This window comes from Stegodyphus dumicola, chromosome 10 (genome assembly GCF_044657685.1).
Source record: "Stegodyphus dumicola isolate Sdum_Otavi_A_Nest chromosome 10, ASM4465768v1".
NCBI classification, from domain to species: Eukaryota; Metazoa; Arthropoda; class Arachnida; order Araneae; family Eresidae; genus Stegodyphus; species Stegodyphus dumicola.
Window position 1 is genome coordinate 91,128,232 of NC_140777.1, and position 24,151 is coordinate 91,152,382.

Sequence of the window (24,151 nt, forward strand, 5' to 3'; positions counted from 1 at the left end):
ATTATAAAATTCAAATCAACAGCAATATCACAAAATATTCAAAAAGAGCATATCTTTAAAATTTCCGATACATTGTCTCGCGCGCTGTAGATTAAATGTTTTTTTCCTGTACAGTGTTACCATTGCTCGCTTTGAAATCGTTGAGTTTGTTAACCAAAAATTCGTTAAAGTTTTAGAAAATATAAAATAGATAACAAAACAAATTACAAATATGAGCTTTCAGGTGCCCCTATTCGAGTGGAGGACTACGATCTTCAAAATTTGATGTCTCTAGGTTCTGTTGTTTTTTTACAATGCGAGAAACATATATACACTAATGCATATTCTTCATTATTTAATTTCTTTAAACATAATACAGGGTTCTAATAGCTGGTGGCAACAATTTAAAAATTGAAACACCGTTTTATAGTAAAATGCCAAAACGAAATTAATAGCCCTTCTGTGCAAATTGCCCCTTTGGACTAATAAAAGTTAGATTAAATTTGGTATCGAAATATTTGGCTACTGATTACTGAGAAATAATTTATTAAAATTTAGAAGTAAAAATCATTTTTACATTGCTTGCATAAAGCGTTATAAACCAGCATTTTTAATGAAAGCAAAACTAGTTTAAAATATGGGTTATCCCCATTATAAAAATGACTGCAAAAGTTTTATTTACAATTTTCTTTTAAATCTGGCTTTACAGTTTAGCATGAATATTAATAATCTACTGAGAGGAAATTCAAAACAAAACCCAATACTGCGGCCTATAAAACACGTGTCGCTTTGCACCTGGATAAGCTTTATTTGCCCGCCTTTCGTTTGGAAAATAAAACAAAAATAAAAAAGTCCATTTTTGAAACCGCTTTTCTCTGAAAATAAACGAAATAAAATCGATAGATTAAATTTCTGCTGGTTTTAACATACACAGGAAAACAGAACCATTACTTGCCAAACCAGCCATTTAAAAACTTTAGCATCAAAACTATTGATCAGTTTCTGGTTCTACTCTCGCTTTTTCCGAAAGTTTTTTACTATAACTCGATACAATCAGCGCCCTCTGGATGACGCCCCTTTAAAGCACGACACAATCGGGGAAGTAAGTTCATTTTCTTCCAGCTTAATATCCTATTTTTCTTGATTATTTTTCGATTATTTTTGTTGCCATGTAAGGGTAAACAAACTTTTTTTTTCTCTCTTTTTTTTCTTACACTTTTTTATTTATATATACATTTCAACAGCTGTTAACGGAGTATTGATTGGTCACTGCTCCTGCTTTTGTTCATCTGATCAATAAGTACTTTACGTCTTTTTAAAAGGAAATACATTTTGTGTTGAAGATGGAAAAAAAAATATCCAATGAGGATAAGAAAACACACCCCCGGGAATAGTTTACGATGCATTTGATGTTTGATTTGATTTTCAAGTGCAGTGTACAGTTAATTGCATAACATTAAGAGCGATTTTTATGGACAGCATGTAATTTGTTAATGACAGCATCTTCTCTGACAGTATAATTAAATTTGTGAAAATATCACGCAAAAGAGTTTCAATGTAAACAGAGTCTATAAATTTCATCCTAAAACATGCTTGTGAGGTAAGGTGTAAGATTATTTAATGAATGCTTGAAATCATAAAAATGAATTCTAATAGGATATTGATGTAAAAAAGATGCAATTATTTGTGACGTAATGTCACTCTAATATTTTTAAAAATTTTTTTAGTTATTATTAGTTTTGGAAGAAATGTTGGAAATGAGTAAGCGAAGTATGCACAAAACAAAGGACAGACGTGCCATCGAAATAAAATGAAAGAGTCATACGCATAGTTATAAATGATGGAATGAAGGTTTGGTAATTTAGTAAAATGATCTCTAAAAAGAATAATATAAAAGTTAAAAGTTAGATCAAAATATAAAGTTGAATTTAGAGTTCATAGTATTAAAAAATAATTATATGCATAAAACTTTGAAAGGAAGAAGTTTAACAAAAAAGGTGGGAGATTAAATATAAACTAGGAAGGCTACGAAATTTCGAATGATCAAAGTAGTTATTCTTGACTTTGGCAATGAAAATTAAATGCGATCACAAATAACTATTAGTGGCCTAATCATTCAGACAGACGAATAACATGAAAATAATTGGAATCGGAAGAATCAAGGGATGAAACAAAAATATTCCATTTTAAATAAAAAATGCGATACAAGATTTAGAACCATTGTTAAGATTTAGTTGCCTGATTGTTTTGTTTTTTATATCTAAAGTAATATTTCTTAGGTACTATTTATTTATTGTGCACTGGTATTCTCTATCTATTTTCAAATATTATTTTGGAACGGAAAATGTTATGAGTACATAATTGTCTTCAATTATATTTTTAAACAAGAAAATTGCACCATGAAAGGAAACATTTCAAAATGACATTTATTCTGTTTCTGCTCTATTTTCCGTTTATAGAAAATTAATTTAATATTAGTAACGACATATTTGCATAATTCATCAATTAAATTTAATCGTATTTATAGGGTGTTCCAAAAACGGGCAGGATTTAATATACTTACAAAAATACTTTATTTTTAGAAAATAAAAAAACGTGCTTACAACAAGCAGCTGTTTTGATTTAAGAATACTGAGTTTGATCTGACATTGTATTCTAGCATTCTATCACTGTCAGTTCATTTCGCAGCTTCGCTGCAGTTTGGTCGACTTGGAGCCCTTCGAAAAGCAACAGCGAGTTTTGATTAAGAAAACTTATTACAAGAATGTTGAGTGTTATGCACAGACTGTTCGTGCAATCTTTTGACGTGAAAATGCACGTAATGGAACAACAAATTGCAGATTGTTAAGGAAATTTGAGGACACAGCAAACATTAAATGATCGTGCTCTCGATCTAGTAATTTTGTTGAAAACATCGTAATTGCCCATGACAGTGTTATTGCAGATCCCAAAGAATCTGAACTTTAAGAGTAAAAATAAAAGAACTTAAAAGTGAAACTGAACATATTAGTCATCTCGACGTGTGAAAAGGTGATTACGAATTTCATCAAAAGAGGACGGTGCTGTAGAACAAGTAGGGAGGACCGACCTATGACTGACATCATATGTCATGCTTAAATCGGAGCATTTACCTGTTATATGTGTGTAAAAGTATTTTATATTATAGAAAGAAATGTATTATTGGTTTATTGAAACTGTCAGCTTTATTGGGGCGCACTTTACGTATTATCACAGGAATAACCTATTCTATGTAGTGTTCGCTATTATCCTCGTTAAGTCTTGGAAATATCGGACAGATATAGGGGCATCATAGTAATTTTTATAAAAATTCCTTTCAAATTGTGATTAAACATATACCTTACATTGTTTACTGAAAAAGAATAAATATTAATCGCCATTTTTTATATAATTATGTAATAGCTCAGTTTTAAGCACTGTGAAAAAATATTCCCAACTTTCTTTGCTGTTATTTTTCTTTTCTAATAGCCGAAAAATCGCATCAGATATAGTGATAAAATGACAAAATTTCTCAGGTGACCCCTTCCTGCAGATGGTCATTTCTGAAAGGGATCAATATTTTGTAGAACATTGTTAAACATCAGCACAAAAGATTCGACCACCTTTAGAGAAGACCCAAATCATTTGAGATTGTTATTGCCACCAGGTCGGTTTTCATCCGGACAAGGGCTTTTTAGATTTGTAGTCCGGACTAACTACTAATTTGTAGAAACTGTAAAATAGTAGACTTATATAACAGCAACAGTTGTGAATATTTTATTTTAACGGGTAATGAATATAACGTTATCCCTACCCAAGCGTATCTCAGAGTCAGGAGTGACAGAAAATGTAATTTTGAATTTAAAACCTGCAAATATTTTAGAACAATGTAACAGTTTCTGTTTTTAATTTCTATTTTAATTATTCGCAGTTAAAGTTTTGAAGATGTATATTTGTTATTTTATGTATAATAAACATATAAGTTAAAGAAAATAAAGAAATAAAATTTATAATTTTTGTCTTGCTGATTTTTAAACATTTTGTTTACTTGAAATAACTATAGATTTAATATTGAATTTTTTTTATAAAGGAAAAGTTGATAAAGCAGTTTTTTAATTTTAAGACAGTTATTTAAAAGCAGTTTATTGAGCAGTTAATTCAATATTTTAATAAATAATAAATAATAAGTCTAATAAAAATAATAAAAATAAGAATACTAAATAATAAATAATAAAATAACATACAAATAAAAAATTCTAATAAAAAATGATAAAAATAACAGTACTAAAGATTAAATAAAATAATATATTAATCAATCTAATAATAATACTATAATAAATAATAAACGTAATAATTAAATAAATATGTATTTGTCGTCTTAGGAATATTTACTGACGTGGTTTCGTAGCCTTTAGCTGAAAATGAAAGACTTTTAAACTAGCCGTCAAATTTGCTAATAAACTTCTATTTTCGTAAATAATATCATTATTATGAATACTGAATAAAAAATATTAAATTCTAACATCAGTACGTTTAGGATTTATTAAGCTCATGTAGGATGGATTCAGACAGCAAATGGAAACATTTTCAAACATTTAAAATCATTTAGAGGCTAAAACCAAATAAAATTAAAAAACTGTCAATAGTAATAATAAGAACTTAAATATAGAAAAAATAAGAACTTAAATATGAGTCCTAATTAATTAATAAATTAATTCTAGTCTGATTATTAAAATATCGTCAAAGCAAGCCGGACAGGACAGTAAGACTTTACCATCCGGTGATACAGGTACACTCCTGTGATGCTACCGATCCAGTGAAGCATCTTACAGAAGCTCCGTGCAAACTTTCCATACCATTCATTTCTTTTTGTGGTAAAAGGAAAATGTTGAGGGGGGAAAATAAATATATAGTTGCATGTTTAACAAGTTTTACAAAATAAAATCTACACTTGAACTCAGGTTTTTCAAGAGCTAAAATCCTTATTTTTTAAACAGCTTTAACGTTTTTGTTTATTTCAAAATTTTGGAAAATCTAGTTTAGGACTTTTCTTGCCTATAACATTTAACATTTATAATTTTACTGCTTCCTGCGATCCTTTTTATGAATTATTTTTGCTATACTTTCCCATTAGCTGTTTCTAAATTTCTAAGCCGTTTTTGGATGTACTAATAAGCCCTCAATTCCACAGTGAATAGAACAATGCTTTAAATTTAATATAACCAATAAACTTACCCGTGTCCTGTTCGATGCCCAACCCTTGTTTTCAATACTTAAATATCTGTTTCGAATGGCTTTTTGATGTGTTAATTTTGGCATTAACTAGTCGAGCGCATGGAAAGAACTAAACGTTTTTTTCTGATCAATAATTAATCTCTCTAAGATTATTTCTAATTACTCTTATTTCCGAAAACACTGTAAATCTAAATATTGATCAGACGAGCGGGGATACGCCACACACACTTTTTTCTCTCCTCCTTTCCTAATATAAGATATCCCAAACCCTCAGAAGTTTGGCATACTACTGAGATAAATACTAAATCATAAAAAATCATTTCATGCAGAATCTTATGGGCACTTTGACGTAAAATGAAAATATGTCAAAAATTCCTATCAATTGATCAACGAAGAATGCGATCACTAACTGAGAGACATAAGGCAGTTCACGAAGAATCATGCTCATTCCAAATGTGAGTGGAGTGAAGTTTGAAAACAATAAATCAAAATTCTTAATGATCGTAGTTCCTTACTTATGGCGAGATCCAGAGAAGAGATAATGAATCCTTCAGTTGTCTTCCGAAGATAATGTTGAGATGCTGTGATAAATTTCATTTCGTAGATATCTGACTGATTCATTCATCTGTCGATTATGTGTATCTTAATTACTAATCTAATAATTATAAGATTTTAATCACACAAAGATGCGGATATTTCACAGACGACTTTTTTTCAAAATTAGATAAATTTAGTAGTGAGGTTTAGCGTGTCCTTCTCGAAGCCCACGGTTTTAGGGGGCTTGTGCGAGCCCTTTGGTAAATTTGTCTCTAACTTTGTGTCTTTTGCTCTTTTTGTTTTCTTGTTTATTTATACCAAGGAAAACGCATACTATGCATATCACAACCATAAGTTAGTATGTCTTTCTCCTCCTGAGAATCAGGATATCATCTGGATCAATATTCTTAAGTCAATCAGGATCAATATTCTTAAGTTAGTTAGGAATCTAAAATTAATTTTATGTGAAATTCAAAGACATCTGAAGGATTAATAAGTGAAAACAAGAATAAATTTCACAAATTGCAGCGAAACGTTTATTGAACTGTCTGGTGGTGTTTTTGCGAGACATTATTGCAGCACGGTAGTTATAAAATAAGATACCTCAAATAGTGAAGAACTCAGTGTTGAAGAAATAAAAGCGATTTTTGTTGTTTGGTATCCACAGAAATGTAATATGGAAGAAACGATATGTCCACAGTAATAAAGATAAAAATACAAACATTGCATTTCATAATAAAGCATGAAACAAAAGTGAATGATTTTCAGGATTTACTTGAGATAGCTTTAACTGGAAAACTGCCTAACGAAGTTCCTAACAGTGTAAAGAAAGATAAAACTATTACGGATATTAAGATAAATTTATTATTCACAATAAATTCTTTTGCGCAAGATGCGCGTTTACTCCAACAATTATAAGCGAACTTTTGGCATTTTTATAACAACATATTGAAGAGAAAGAAAAGCAGTGAACTGCATGCTAGCAGTATCGAGAAATTGAGACAAAATGCTCATATTATGGTATCGATTAGTTTCAGTTCCAATTTATTTCTATCGGCTGACAAAAGTTTTGGACCGCAAATTTTATCAAGATTATTGGATAAAAGACTTTTTGACGCTATGTAAGAATCACACGGCCGAAATTAATTTTAATTGCGGCATTTCAAGAAGCTTTTCAATCATGGTAAATATCATAGAGGGTGATAATGTGTAGATGCGTTAATACGTAGTTTCAATCAAATGTTACCCGTCATTCTGATTTAACATATTTCTGCATAACATAATTTTTGAAAAGTACATTTTTAAAGTATATAGAAAAGAGATTAAAATATTGCTCTTTTTAGGTTTCCATTTGCTAGTTAAAATGTAGTCTGCAAAATCTCTTATCTCAACTCCAGTGGCGTAAATATGGAAACATATACTGAAAGTCACTGAACAAAGATTCAGCTATTCTAAAGACTAAGAACGAATTTTGAATAACCCTCCTTATGGAATTTTGCCGCCAGTCATAATAGCCACAGGTATCCACGGTCGTTTTTTTATTTCTCCTTTATTTTGTCCTTTTTTGGTTTTTCATTTCTCCATGCTCAAACTCCATTTTGCGTGAATTTAGTTGAAATCTGGAACAGTAACTACAAACAGACTTTGCTTAAAATATATCCTATCAAATAATCTTAAAAATAATCATTCGCACACTCTCTCTCACACACACACATATATATATGACGGGTAACAAATATAGCTTCAAAGCGCCTTTCTCTTGACAAGTTCTGTTATGAAGCTCCAAACAGGGAAGATTAATTTTTGCAACATTACTGTCTTCCTTGTTAATGTCTTAGTGTCTTGGATTTTTACCTTTGTGTAGTTAATGTTTTAATTTCCTGGGTAAAATTCATGTCTTCTTACTGATGAGTTGGATCTACATTACTATTAAAACATACATATATATACTATGTGTATGTGATGATTTCTACTTAGTCTGGAAGACGAAGAAGATTCTTTCAATCATGGTAAATATCATAGAGGGTGATAATGTGTAGATGCGTTAATACGTAGTTTCAATCAAATGTTAACATATTTATGCTGATTTAATATATTTATGCATAATATAATTTTCGAAAAGTACATTTTTATTATGAGTTACAGAGATTATAAGCGCAATCTGCGAGCCCTTCCGTATTGCTATTTTCACCTTTTTACATCTTTTACATTATATGACTGATGAAAAAGAGGTGAGCGGCGACATATTAAAGCGACAACAAGCTAGAGCAGGAATGCGACCCATTCAAAAAGAAACTTTGGTGAGAAATGAAAAAGTTATGGTTTCCAAAATGGGTTTCTCTTTGCTTTATATTGACTGGCAAGTACGTTTATGAAATTATTTACATCAATAGCGTTACGTAAGATGATACCAAATGGATTAATTTAAAAGTGATACAATTTAGGGGGATTTATTATAAGCAACTAAACGTTTTCGGGGGAAATACGTATATATCTATACAATATAAAATAGGAAGGCAAATTACTAATTTAATTTAGCAATAGTCCTTTTCATTCCTAACTTTAATTTAGATACGTCCTCTTGAAAGAATCTGAACTTCGTCACTTACATCATTATTTCATCTGCAATGATTTGCAATGCTGTAAAGCTTTTATCCAATTACCATTCAAAACTGAAACAAAAGAGCCGACCTTATGAGCTGCTGAATAAGTAGTATTTTTTATTCTCTGTTCTCCCTTCGCAAAGATGTAATTAATCGCTTTGCTGTTTCCGTCTCTTTTTTGAAAATGTGATATGCATATGTAAAATTGTGGGGTGCTTATAGCAACTATAATGTTGTGAAAATTAAGAACAGATGTTCTAAGAAATTAATGATATGTGATTAAAGCTATGTATCAATAATGTTCAGAAATAAATTATGTGTTGATCGCGGTACACGTTTGTGCAAGGCCATCATTCCAACTACGCGGTGTTCGTCGAAAACTTCGTGTCAAATATATCGCAGACGAAAACGTAGCTAAGAAAACTCGAAGCGAAACCGTCATCGTACAAAAGATCATGGCAGAAAAAAAAAAAAAAAACAAAAAGAAAATATCATAGTTCTGAAATGGGTGCGAAATATCGTCATATACAATAAAGCAGCTCAAGAACTTTTCAAAGCTTAAAAACATCGTCATTGAAAATATCATGGCAAAAAATTAAGCACCTAAAATGATCGCATGACGATAACATTTCAAACATGCGTTTCTCAGGCTTCAAACGTTGTAAGTGCATATTCGCATAATGATCTGTGAGTGTAAGAAGGAATGGGGAGCATTTTTGCTTTTGTATTTTATATTTTTGAATTAAATAATAAATTTTGCGGAATAATAAAAAGTTGTCTTCTCTGGGAACGCTTTTGTTCGCGATATTTTTACCGCGAAAACTTTGCCTGTTATCATTTATGCAAAAGTTTTGAGCTTTCTTCTAATGTCAAGTTAATCTATAAATAAATCATTACATATATACATATATGTTACACGATGAACATTTATACCAACTATTAACTACTACCTACAATACTTGAATATTTATAATATATTTCAATTACAGATGGAGAATCGCAAGCAGAAAATGCTGTTCCAATTTTGGAGAAGATGGTGGATTTTGGAGAATCAGCCCGTGACAGAAACTCCAAAGAGTAAGTAAAAAGTCCTTGTTTCCTGTAAACATTTTTAAGTAATGAAGCAGCTTGATATGAAATCTCTGGAAAATATTCCAATAATTTCGAAAACGAAAGCAATTAATAGAAAATTCTGAAAAATTTCCCCAAAATTTTGAGGTATGCTTTACAAATCGAAATTTCGAAATAATTGTAATTTATCAACCGTGCAAGCTCCTGTGTCCTAGAGACACATTTGAAGTATACAGACAAGATGAACATGAAACGATTTATAAAGACACTTAATACAATAAATAAACTTGAACATTTATAAATTATTGCATTATTTGTAGGATTTTCCTCTAGGAAAAGACTGGGTAGAGATTGTGAACATTATTTTTGGAATTTGTAATGACAGCAAATAATTTGGAAACATAATGTTAGGCATTTTTTAAATTACTGTACAATAAATAAAAAAATAATAATGAATTTAAATAAATATTTTCATTCCAGTGTTATGAATTTGGCATACAGATAAATGCATAATGATTGCTATGGCATACAGATAAATTAATCCTTCACTTAGGAATATGCATGAGTTTGGAATTTATGATTTGAAACGCGATTTCCATTAAATAAATATGGTAGCATGCCACTGTAATGTGGAGCCGAATTGATAGAGAGCACATGATTGATGTTCTAAGATAAGATGTCTTCAGGAATCGAAGATGCTGCGTAAATATTTTATAGGAAGAACTAATGTTTGCCTTAATTAATATTCGATTTATATTTGTAATTTTCTATTACAATATACGTAATGAAAATTATACTATAGAATTTCTATAGAAAACTATACTATAGACTAGAAAAAAAGAATTTCTCCTGATTGATCTGTATTTCTCTGTTAATTCTACTTCTTCACTTTTGAGCTATTTAAAGCACCTACCTGTAATATTTTTGCTATTTATATATTCTTAACTTTAAAGTTGGAAGAATCTTTTTTGTTTTTAAAAATTCGCTCTCTGTTCAGTTTTAAATTGTTTTTAATTATTATTCTTAAACGCTTAAAATATTTTTTCTTTTAATTTTAATTTCTTTTTATAAGAGTTCTATATTTTTATTTTGTTTATGCGGTGTGTCACGAATTGTCTTCTAGTTCACAGAAACATACGTCATGTGACATTTATCTATACCAAATAGTAGATAGTGTCTAAAATACGTATTGAATTAGAAAAACTGCTTAACATATTGCAAATTTGCAAAGCTGTTGGTTATAAAGCATCTGCAACATCTTTTTTTAAAAATTTAATTGTATAATTGTTAGTACGCGTTACAACTGTGAGCAGAGCACACTGTACTCGACAATGTCGTAGTACCTCCTTGCAAGTAACAGCGACTTTTCAAATGCAGTTACCTTACATTTGAAAATGTATTTAAAAAATTCTTCCTTTTAATATCACTTCAGTACTTTTAAATAATCCTACATTTTAATGGTATACATCAGGGTTTCTCAAACTTATTTCAGTTGCGATTTCGCTACTCCCAGAACCCCGTAATATTTATAAAAATTTTGTGGGACCCCATAAGTATTGCGCAAATCCGACACACGCGTGAGTAAAACTGTCAATTTTTTCACTTGTACTGTAATATAGTACTGCAGTTTTAGGTTATTAACTTTAATTTCTAATTTTAAGACTTAGAACAATGTGAAAATTTTAAAAAAGTAACAGACGAAATGACAGCGTCACGTGCAAAGCAAGGAAAATGAACGTTTATATTATAAAAAGAATGCTTCGAAACGCTTTGTTTTTTTTCTTTGTCTGTATTGTCTTATCTTTATGTATTTTCAGATACATTGTGCAAAAATATTTGGTAATTGTAAAATTATGATAGTAAGTTAAAGAAATATCAAAACTGCTAAAATTTTTGGCGAATCCCTCCTGCAGGTCCTGCGACCCCCTTGGCAGTCGCGAACCACAGTTTAAGAAACCCTGGTATACATGGATCAATTTCAAAAATATGTTTATAACAGTAAATAATTTTCTGCTTCTATCAAACTTCCCGTCATTTCAGCCTTAGATGATAAACATACTCTTTATAATCATCTTAGAGTATGATTTCTGTTAAATACTTTTTTAACATATTACTTTTATCTGAAAGGGCATCATCGGAGGATTCTCCGTTTTCTTTGAGCAATTGAATAAGAAAACAGACGTTTCTGTATATTTAATAGCGATTAAATTCCAACCGCTTTGCTTTTAAAATCGCCTTAAATATGATTTATGCCACGATATTCTATCTTAATTTAAGTTCACGGAGAGTTCTTTTTTAACGGAATAAATATTTAATCAACAGTTTAAAAAAGAAACAGCATCAATTTCTTCGCATCTGTGAGAAATGTTGTTCATTCCCACATGATTTCAGGATTACTTAATGGAAATATATTTCAGCGTTTGCAGTTTAACATATAGAGCAAAGTATTCAAACTGAGAGAGTTTTTCATCTCCTTAATTGGAATTCCTTAATTTTTCTTACTTTTGATGTCGTTTATCCAAAGAAACAGTCTGTAAAGTGTTTATGTTTAGGTGAATATTATTTTTTTTTACTGTCTGGTTTCATAATTTTAAGCTCGAAACGTTCTGGTTTGCTAAGATATAATAAAAAAAATCTGACGTTGACATCACATGATTTCCTTGCCTATATAATTATACACAATTTTCTGCATTTCATTTAAACTTATTTCCTCGGATTTCATTAGAGACATATTTTTATTCAATTAATTCAGTTCTCACATCGCGGAAAAACAAAAATACATAAAGACTCAAAAAATCTACACTCAGAATTGTAAAATACAGAAAAATATAAAACATCAAATACAATTAAAACGGTGTCCGTCGAAAGCATCGCTGAAGAGAACGTCGCGGAGAAAACAACGCAAGGCAAAAACGTCGAAGCACAAAACATCGTGAGAGAAAATAAAGCAAAGAGAAAACATCGCAGTTCTAAAACATCGCGATAGAAAATATCGTTCGTTGAAAATAAAGCGATTAAAAAATTTCTGGGTTTAAAAATATCGTCGTTGAAAATATTGTGGTAAAAATAAAGTACCTACAGATCATCGCATGACGATAACATCGCACACATCGCAGGCTTTAATAATTGTGAAAGGATAGTCGCATCATGATTTGTGTGCGCTAGATGGAAGGAAGGATAATTTTTACTTTCATATTTTTTATTAACTAATTAATATTTGATGAAAATATAAAATGCAAACTTCAGCATATACTATTAATGGAACTTATAGCACTTAATAGAATTTTAAACTGACATAGTTAACTAACAAATGTAATTATTAATAAATTATTTTTTATAAAGTTTCACTGGTAATTTTTCATGTAAAAGGAAGATAAGTAACGGCATGCCCTTATCTATAAAAAATTGCTAAGTTAATTATGAGGTTATTTTCTTCACTTTTGTTGATCTGATACTCTTATAGTGAAGATTATTTCTTGTTTGTTTAAATTTCTTGTTTCATTTTTTATAAATTTATTAGGTACTAAAAATATGAAGAAAAAATTATCTTTCTTTCCATCTTGCACTCACAAATCATTATGCTAATATCCATTCACAGTTATTAAAGCCGGAAAAACGCATGTCTGCCATGTTATCGTCATGCTATGATTTGTAGGTACTTTTACCAAGATATTTTCGACGACGATGTTTTCAAACTGCGAAATTTTTGAACCGCTTCGTTTTCAACGACGATATTTTATACTAGGATGTTTTCTCTTTGCTTTATATTCTCCCACGATATTTTGTGCCACAACGTTTTCGCCTTGCGTTGTTAACTCCGCGACGTTTTCATCCGCATGTTTTTGTCGTGATGTTTTCTACTGTAAACTTTAAAGCAGTTAATAAACAATTTATACAATTAAAATTAGAATTTCAACATAAAAACAAGCAAGTCGGTCAGCGGGCAAAAAATAGATTTTTCGGTGCACAAAACTGAAAGTTTACGTTTGGTCCCACTCGCAAAAAGACGTTCAAAGTGCAGAAACTTACGTAATTCACTATTCTTCTAAATTTCAAATGTAAACAGATGGCGGTTCATTAGGCTTAACTCGCCACTTAAAGTGTAAAATTGTTGATAATTCTACAGCAATTGTATGCAGATTAACTAACGGTATAAAAACTTTAACGGGATATAAGAACAACATAATTATATCACATTTAAAGCAAAAATTGCGCAATTTTACCAGCATGTAAGAATAAAAAAACTAAGCTCACCGAGCTAGGTAACAGAGTAGGGACATATATACATACATATTAAAATACGATTGATGTTATCAGGTTCAAAAACTTTAGTTTTACGCGCGAGTAATTGAAAAACATAATACCAAAATCGGTAACAACTCATTTCTCGCCTTTTTGACGATAAAGGTAGACCTCGCATGAGGTAAAACTTCTTGAAATCTGCCACTTGCAGTAAGAATGAAAGATTAACTTAAGTTTGCAAAGTAACATAAAATTTTACTTATCTTTGTGATATTCGGACATTCTTTTCTGAACCCAGTCCTGGAAGGTAGCGCAGATTCTCGTTTGATTTATCCTACTTCTTGTGCGGGCTCGCCCTTCAGTGCCTTCCTCTAGAAGCTTTCTTTTTTCTCCAGTTCGGTCACCCTTGAATACCTTCTTACTTTCTTTGGGAACATGCAAGGACCTGACTCGGAACAGAGAGCTTACTAAAGCTATGTTCAATAACTGTGGGAAGTAGACAGGATACACAAGAAGGGTATACAAAACCCTCTATTTTTCTCTCTTTACAATAATTTCCGTACTTCGGAATACAAAGACCCACTACTTGTGGTCTAAACGTAAGAATATAAAAATATAACTAAATTTGACTTTGAAATAATAAACGTGGAAGATTGGCCTTATATTAACAGGAAGCCGTATGTAGTACAGAGAACTGTTAACACTACAATACGTTTAAAAATTATCACGAGGATTAAACCTCTGGCCTGGAAGGCAACCAGCAACTGAGTAAAACTTCTAAGGTAAGCGGCCTGTTTCGACTAACTCCTTCCTCTCTCTCGCTTGGCAAAAAGCCACAACTTAAGTACTTGAGTTCGCCAGACAAATTTTGCATAAATAAGTTAACGCTTTAAATTCTGGCCGGAAGTAGAAAATAAGAAGTGATAGTAAAGATTTAAAATAAAATAAACGTTAGTAAAACTTAAGATCCTTACATACTTCCCGCCAGAGGTAATTAGTTTGAAACTGAGGTCTAAAACGACCTTGTTGAAAACTTTTAGCTCTAGAATCTAACGCGAGGCCAATCTTTTACAAAAATTTCTGACTAGAAACTAGAAATTTAAAAAAAAGAAATTTGTTTTTACAATAGCAGCTCCAAGGACACGCAATTTTTCATCTGTACTGCATCTAAACAGGAGCTTTTATTCAAATCTCTGGAAGGAAAACTAGTTTAATGAAATGTTACACAATGAAATGGCAAGTAACATGCATATTTATATTTCTCTTAACATTCTTATTTCATTCATGACTATTTTAATTATCTCTCTCCGTGCTCTCTGACATGTGTTGTAAAAGAACACCAAACACGAATGTGTTTATGTATAAGTGTTCAACACTTCCTCCTACAATCAAAACACTAACGTGTTAAAAATTCAACATACAAGACCTCGTAACACACCCTAACTTCAACTCTAAACCCTGAGGTACTATTCTGAAAGTGGCTAACTCTGAAGTGTAGCGTCAGAGAGCCTAACTACATTCATTCAACCTTTAACATATATTCACCATGATTCGGTCTTTTTACAGTCACACGAATAAAAAAAAAATTTTTAACATTACTTTCACTTTTACCATATCACGGTATTTCTTAACATTTAAAATAACAGTTCACATTGTATATAAGAACATATTAACATGCCGTTAATTTTATGCATTTGAAAACATACATTAGTAGTACATTGTTAACTTCTATTCTTTTCTAAGCAAGTGCCAATTCTTCTACATTGAAATACTACATTTCAAAAAGTCTTTCAGACTAAAACTTCTTTCTTGCCAGAATGTTTTAAATAAAATTTATACAATAACTTTTACAATATTTAAGTCTTTACACAACGCTATTATACATCAACTTTAGTTTTACGCGCGAGTAATTGAAAAACATAATACCAAAATCGGTAACAACTCATTTCTCGCCTTTTTGGCGATAAAGGTAGACCTCGCATGAGGTAAAACTTCTTGAAATCTGCCACTTGCAGTAAGAATGAAAGATTAACTTAAGTTTGCAAAGTAACATAAAATTTTACTTATCTTTGAGATATTCGGACATTCTTTTCTGAGCCGAGTCCTAGAAGGTACCGCAGATTCTCGTTTGATTTATCCTCCTTCTTGTGCGGGCTCGCCCTTCAGTGCCTTCCTCTAGAAGCTTTCTTTTTTCTCCAGTTCGGTCACCCTTGAATACTTTCTTTTTCGCCTCTGCCTGTGGTCTTGGCCGTTTGATGGCAGCTGGTCTTGGCGGAACCGGGAGACTTCTTTCGCGTTCCTGCTTGGACCTCGTTGCTGGCCATTCAAATTTTCCTTGTAACTTTTCCTCCGCCGCTGGTGGCCCTTCCGCAGTTCGGCGACATTTGCTGCGGAGAGTCCTGTCGGATGAGTAGATCTTCCGTTTTAGAGCCGGGTTATAGTTGCCGTCATTTCTCTTGGCTCTCTTTGCATACGTCGTCCTTCTCCCTTCTTCATTCTGGGGGTGTTCGTGAGCTCTCTTTTCTGGACGGTGGAACGGCTTCTTTTTCTTGTTACCTTCAATTTTCCCACGGGGAAACTTTCTTTTCACTTGCTCCTGCCTCTTAATGGCTTGCCCTTGTACTTGTCGTTGTTCCACCTCTGGAGCTTGTGCCTGCCGTGTCTGCCGTGCCGGATTCTGCAAAAGATCTGTAAATATTTGCATTTTATTACGATCATAGTAGGGTTTGATTTGATCAATGTTTGCGGAGCAGGTTTGACCATTTCTGGCTTTTAACACTACAACAGCGTGAGTTATTTTTTCTATGACATATGGTCCTTCAAATCGTGGAAAAAATTTGGCAGTTTTATCTTCTGGTGCTGAAGAAAGTGAATGCTTAATTTTTAATACTTCATCCCCTACTTTATAAGTTACTCCCCGTCGTTTCATGTCCTAATACAGCTTTTGTTTTCTCTGTGCTACTTCAGTATTCTTTTTTGCTTCTTTAATTAGTTTTTCTATATCACCCATTTTAAATTCTGGGGCTCTTTGTTGCACATAAAATAATTTATCTAACGGCGTTATAATCTTTCTGCCTAAAAATAACTCAGCAGGAGTTTTGCCCGTTGTATCATGTTTTGCGGTCCTAAGGGCGAAAGCAAATTCATTGACATAGTTATCCCAACTTTTATGAAAATTTTTAACATAACTACGGATAATTTTCACTATATTTCTATTGACCCGTTCCGCTATATTTGATTGCGGCCGATACGGGACCATTTTTAAATGACGTATGCCCAGTTTTTGGCACATGTCTTCAAATACATTAGTTACAAATTGAGGACCATTATCCGATATAACTTTTAGGGGCGCCCCGTATTTTAAAATATATTTATTTAATATAGAATCAGTAACTAATTTCGCGGAGGCTCGTTTTAAGGGAACAATTTCGGTCCACTTACTAAAATGATCAACCATAACAAGGAGATAGCGACTTTTATTTAACTGACTTTTTGGGAAAGGGCCCAATAAATCGATGCCAATTATTTCATTTGGAAATTCGGATTTAATACTATTTAGAAACCCGGCCGGGCGGAAATTAATATAATTAACTGCTTGACAAGTTGGGCAGGACTGGACATACGCCCTTGTTAACTTTTGCAGTTCAGGAAAGTAGACTGCCTCGCGTACGCGTTGGATAGTTTTTCGAATACCAGCATGAGAAGCTAAAGGGCTGTCATGGAGCTCCTGCAGGATATTTAATCTAAGACTAGCTGGGATAACAGGTCGAAATTCGTTGTTGGAATTCGTAGTTTTTGTATAAAATAATAGACCATCTATTAGTTCGTAATGTGCCGCCCTATTTCTTATCGCCACAATATCTTGGTGGCTAAAGTTTTCAGGATCCTTTAAATACTCATAAATGCTTCCAAACTCAGGATCCTTACCCAGTTCGGTTATTACAGTTTCTCGGGAATTTATTGTACATGCTGTGAGCATTGCCACCTTTACAGTATTACCTTCTTCATCTATTTTAATTCTGGATAGGGCATCTGCTACGATATTTTCCTTTACGGGGGTATGCTTGATTACCAGATTATATTCTTGTAGTTTGAGTGCCCATCTTATTAACCTTGGGGATAAGTTTTTCCCTGAGTACAATCTAGTTACCGCCGCATGATCAGAGTACACTGTTATTGGCGCCTTTCCAAAATAGACTCGGAAGTTTTGCACTGCTAACAGAACTGCAAGAGCCTCTCTCTCGGTCGCGGAATAGTTTCTTTGTGTTTGATTTAAAGTTCGGCTAAAAATGCCACGGGCTGCTGATTTTGCGAAAGTACCGCTCCTACCGCATAATCCGAAGCATCCGCTGAAATTTCTAAATTCTCATCCTTTTCAGGAAATTTCAACACAGGGGCTTGCGTTAATGCTTGTTTTAATTTTTCGAAAGCACTATTGGCTTCGGCCGTCCACGAGAATCTTGCCTTTTTCCTTTTTAATTTTAACAATGGTTCAGCAATAGCTGCAAAATCTTTTATAAAGGACCTATAATATGAACAAAGTCCTAGAAAGAAGAGGGCTTCTTCGCCGTGTTTGGAGTCGGATACTTTTGTACAGCGATTATTTTTGATTCGTCTGTCTCGATTCCTTTCTGAGATATTTTGTAACCTAAATATTTTAATTCAGGGGCTGCAAATTTGCACTTTTCGACATTAACTTTTAGACCGGCCTCATTTAATAAAGAAAACGCCTGTCTTAAATCCTGTTCATGTTGGTCGAGATTATCACTAGTAATAATGATATCGTATAAATAGATAAATGTGGACTTTCCAAGAACAGGCCTTAACACAATGTCCATACATCGCTGAAATGTTGCCGGTGCCCCTGAAAGGCCAAACGGCATACGCAGAAATGCATAAGTGCCAGACTTGGTTATAAAAGCAGTCTTAGGCACGTCCTCAGGCCTAATCCCTATTTGAAAATAACCAGTCGTTAAGTCTAAAGTCGTCATATATTTGGTGGATGTTATGTTCCTTAGAATTTCTTCAATAATAGGTAACGGATATACCGGATATTTAGTTATGGAGTTTAATTTACGGTAGTCAATTGCGAATCTCCACCTTTATGGATGTGTCAATGGATAGTCATTATTTTTCTTACATAAAACCACCGGGCTAGCATAACTACTTGAGATGGGCGTTATGATCTTTTTACGCAGCATATCGGTGATATGCCATTCTATAATTTTTTCCTTATTCTTATCATACCGGTATGCTTTGTGGCGAACTGGCATTGAATCTCCGGTGTCAATACTATGGTTAGTAACCTGAGTAAATCCTGGAATATCACTAAATAACGAAGCAAATTCACTTACTACTTGTCGGATTCTTCATTGCTCTTCATTAGGCAGGTGATCAAGGTTTAACATCGGCGGTTCAGCCTTTTCTTCTCGAACTGGTTTCATTGTCAGCTTAAGGGACGCTTCATTAAAATCTAGCGTGAAAGAAAATCGATTCCTAAGATAATATGTGCTTGCAGATTCTTTACTATAAAAAACATAACCTTTACTTGTTCGTCCTTGATACGGACATACAGCGGTAATTTACCTATAGACTTACATCTTTCTCCTTGCGCAGCTAACACTGTCGTATTATCCGAATTATATATACGATATTTACGAAAATACTTCCTAAAAAAATCTTCTGCCACACAGGAACACTGCGCGCCTGTATCCAGGAGTGCGGTGGCTGGGATATTATTCACCAACACTTCAATCTTCGGAAGAGTCAAATTTTTCACCATTACTGTATTTAACCTGAAGGAAGAGGGGTTTTCGTGGCCTTCGGATTTCCGCACCCTCCCGTCAGCAGAAATCCGTTTTAGTTTAAATTATTTTTCATTTCCGTGCTTTCCTTCTTTTTCCACTGGCCTTGAGACTATTTTCCTGGATTGCTATTGAACTGTCGACGTTCGCCGGCTGTTTTTGAATGCTCAGGTTTCCTTGCCCACTGATTCGCTTTGCTTCCGTAGCCGTGTGCTTGAGTTTGCTGTAGTCTTGGCGCACCAAATTGGTTTCGCTGTTGATATTGGCGTCTTCTTTCAATGTCCGCCGTTCTTCTACTTTCAAACTGGATTGCTAGCTCAAATAACTTTTCCAGTGTAGTCGGATTTCTTAATTCAATAAATTCTTGTACTTGGGGCAGTAACCTCGGCAAAATCACTTGAATTATCTCAGGATCCGGACGGTTTCCATACAAGAGTTTGAAGACGTGAATTTTTCTTAAAATAAAGCTTGAGAGATTTTCGATTCTGTGCTGATATATGCTGAAAAGTTCCGTTTCTAATTTCGCACGATCCCTTACAACAGGGAAGGCTTTTAGTAGGGCAGTCTTGAAATTTTCGTAAGTATAGGTGGGACTTCCTGCTTAACCGAAGAGACTTCTGCCTATACATTTGAACCAATTAAGCGCTTGGCCCCTCAAAGCGCTGGTAGCTAAGGTAACTTTTTGAAATTCGTGCACGGGGTAGAGCATGAAGTGGTCATCCAATTTTTCCAAAAAACTGCGTCTGGTTTCATCGAAGCGCGCATGGTCTGGACGATGTAACCAAATCCTTCCAGGGCGGCAGCTGGCATTTCTGGATTCTGAGCTGCTTCTCCAGGCAGCACAGGTTCTTCTTGAAACTCGGCCATGGTTATTCTTCTTCGTTGGGCGCCACTATCAGGTTCAATGTTCCGTCTTACTTTCTTTGGGAACATGCAAGGACTTGACTCGGAACAGAGAGCTTACTAAAGCTATGTTCAATAACTGTGGGAAGTAGACAGGATACACAAGAAGGGTATACAAAACCCTTTATTTTTCTCTCTTTACAATAATTTCCGTACTTCGGAATACAAAGACCCACTACTTCTGGTGTAAACGTAAGAATATAAAAATATAACTAAACTTGACTTTGAAATAATAAACGTGGAAGATTGGCCTTATATTAACAGGAAGCCGTATGTAGTACAGAGAACTGTTAACACTACAATACGTTTAAAAATTATCACGAGGATTAAACCTCTGGCCTGGAAGGCAACCAGCAACTGAGTAAAACTTCTAAGGTAAGCGGCCTGTTTCGATTAACTCCTTCCTTTCTCTCGCTTGGCAAAAAGCCACAACTTAAGTACTTGGCGTTCGCCAGACAAATTTTGCATAAATAAGTTAACGCTTTAAATTGTGGCCGGAAGTATAAAATAAGAAGTGATAGTAAAGATTTAAAATAAAATAAACGTTAGTAAAACTTAAAATCCTTACAATGTAACCGATTGCAACGAGAGGTGCACAACTGTATGTTATAGTAGTCTCACATACAAAATTTCAACCTTCTCACGCTACTCATTTTTGAGCTATGCGAGATACATACGTACGTACAGACATTAAGTAAAAAGCTCTTCTGAATCCATTTTAAATCCATTTCAAAATCATCTTTTGCAAAAACAGTCTTTTATTCTGTCCGTACGTACAGATATCATGCAAAGAAATCGTTCAAATGGTTTTGAGAACTATTGAAATGTGTATTTTCTTTGAAATATGATACACGAAATTTTTTGCGATTACAGTACTTTCTTTACTTCTTACAAGAACGTAAAAAACCTGATGTGTGAACCATATGACTTCATTGTACAGAATATTAAATTATTTCTTGCATTTCATTTAAACTTATTGGATTAAATTAAATCTACTTCGTCGATAGCGCATCAACCACAATAAAATAAATACACTCTTTACAATTCACTATATTTGTTTACCATTAAATCTACTTCGTAGATAGCGCATAAAACACAATTGAATAAATGCACTCTTTAAAATTCACTATATTTGTTTACCATAGCGACACTCTGGCCGTAGGTTCACTTAACAGCATTACATTTCAATCATTTTTTTAACTCAGAATGCACAAAATTTATATCATCTTAAGAATTATCTAATCGTTGCCACATACTCTATTTAAATACTATAATAAATCCAAAACGATGTATAAAAGAAATTAAGCAAAGAGCAACAACAAAAATAAAAAATCTGATGTGTACACCACATGACTTCCTTGTACGGAATATTAAATTATACGCATTTTTTCTTGCATTTCATTTAAACTTATTGGATTGAATTAAATCTACTTCGCCGACATTGCATAAACCACAATAGAATAAATGCATTCTTTAAAATTCACTCTAGTATGTGTTTACCATAGCGACACTCTGGCGCTAGATTCACTTAACAATATTATATTTCGTTAATATTATAACTCATAATGCACAAAATTTATATCATTGAAAGAATAGAATTATCTAATCGTTGTCACATGTTCTATTCAAATGCTATAATAAAGCTAGAATGATGTATAAAAGAAATTAAGCAAACAAAACAAAAAAGAAACAGTTTTCACAGACAATTGAGTATTTCTCATTCAATTAATTCAGTTCTCACTTCGCGAGAAGGCAAAAATACATAAAAACTCAAAATATCTATATTAAAAATTACGAAGTAAATTTTAAACACTTATTTCCTCGAAAAAATTCCAGAACGGATTAAGCTTGATTTAATTGGCAATAATAAAGGCGTTATCTTTCTTGTTGCGAAGCTAAGTTTCTCTAGATTGGCAACAAATCCACTAGTTTCCTGTTTCAAATGTAAACAATCAATAACCGCCATGAAAATAAAGGCTTAGCGGCACTTAAACAACTTTAAAATTGTTGGTAATTCTAAAAATATTGCATACAGATTTACTAAAAGCATAAAAACCTTAACCGGAAGATAAAAACAACATAATTCAATTATTTTTAAAGCAAAAAAATGTACAATTTACAAACATATAAGAGTAAAGAAACTGAGATTACTAAGGCGGGTAACAGAGCGGATATATATATATAAATATATATACGTTTGGTGCGGCCGATTGCAACCAAAATACGAGGTGCACATCTACATGTTATAGCAGTCCTATATACAAAATTTCAGCGTTCTGAGGCTACTCGTTTTGGAGTTATGCGAGATACGTACGTACATACGTTCGTACAGACGCCACGAAATATTCTCTTCAGAATTAATTTTAAAGCAGTTTTATAATTTTTTTGGAGGAAACGAGTCTTTTATTCTGTTCTTACGTACAAATATCGCGCAAAAACATCGTTAAATTGCATTCGATAGCGGTCAAAATGGATATTTTCGTTGAAATATGCTGCCTGAAACTTTTCGCGATTACAATACTTCCTTTTTACTTCGTACATGGAAGTAAAAAGAAACAGCTTTTCACAGACGATTTAGTATTTCTCATTCAAGTAATTCAATTCTCACTTCGCGACAAGGCAAAAGTACATTAAAACTCAAGATGTCTGTATTGAAAATTATGAAGTAAATCTTAAACACTTATTTCCTGGAATAAATTCCAGAATGGATTGAGCATGATTTAATTCGCAATAATAAAAGAAGGCGTTATCTTTGTTATTGCAAAGCTTACTTTCTCTAGATTGGCAACAAATCTACTATTCTGCTGTTTCAAATGTAAACAAGCAATGGCCAATTCGAAAAAATTATTAGGCTTACCGGCACTTCAACTTTTAAATTTTTGATAATTCTAAAATATATTGCACACAGATTTACTAAAGGCATAAAAACCTGAACCGGAAAATAAGAACAACATAATTCAATCATTTTTAAAGCAAAAAATGCACTTGTGTGAGATACATACGGGCGGATGCACAGACGCCACGAAAAATTCTCTTCAGAATTCATTTTAAATTAGTTTTACAATTTTTTTGGGACAAAACAGCCCTTTTTTATTTCCTTACGAACAGATGTCAAGCAAAATCATCGTTAAATTGCATTTGAAAGCGGTAAAAATGGGTATTTGCGTTGGAATATGATGCCTGAAACTTTTCGCGATTACAATACTTCCTTTTTACTTCGTATAAGGAAGTAAAAATGGACAAGTCGGTCATTTTAATGGGGAAAATATGCCAGAGTTCAGGAATTTGCGCGGTCTGGTATTTATGCTTATATCTAGACAAATTTTGTTACATAACAGCCCAATGGTTACTAATTGGAATTAGGATGATGGTCGCAGAAATTACAATTGGCCTTCATTTTTGTGTAACAACAGAGAAGATTTGTCTGATTGTGTATAAAATAAGACTATGTTAGTAAGCACTACTGAGTATCTGGCGATGTAACAGTAACATTGCAACATTTATGGAAATACGCATCTGAATTTTTAAAAATTACCTTTGTGAATCTTATCGAATACGTAATTTTTCGATAAGATTAACGAAGATAATTTTAATAATTATTATATTTTGCAGAATTAATCTTCGAGAAAAAAGACATTAAAAATGATTATAAATCTAAAAGTATTTGTGAGAAGGGGTCGTTTTAGATAGGGTCATAGAAGAGTCCTGTATAGTGTAACAAGTATTTATTAACAGGTTTAAGTTACACACGAACATTACATTTCACTTTAAGAAAAATTA

At 32.8% G+C, this 24,151-nt stretch overlaps 1 protein-coding gene across 1 annotated transcript in view; it reads left to right on the forward strand.

Moving 5' to 3' along the window:
• The window catches only part of LOC118189344 (inactive tyrosine-protein kinase transmembrane receptor ROR1-like), a 547,474-nt gene that overhangs the window by 178,867 nt on the left and 344,456 nt on the right, over positions 1–24,151 (forward strand). Inside the window, exon 2 of the mRNA XM_085825243.1 lies at positions 9,341–9,428. Coding sequence (XP_085681369.1) covers positions 9,341–9,428 — 88 coding nt within the window. The remainder of the gene's footprint in view (positions 1–9,340; positions 9,429–24,151) is intronic.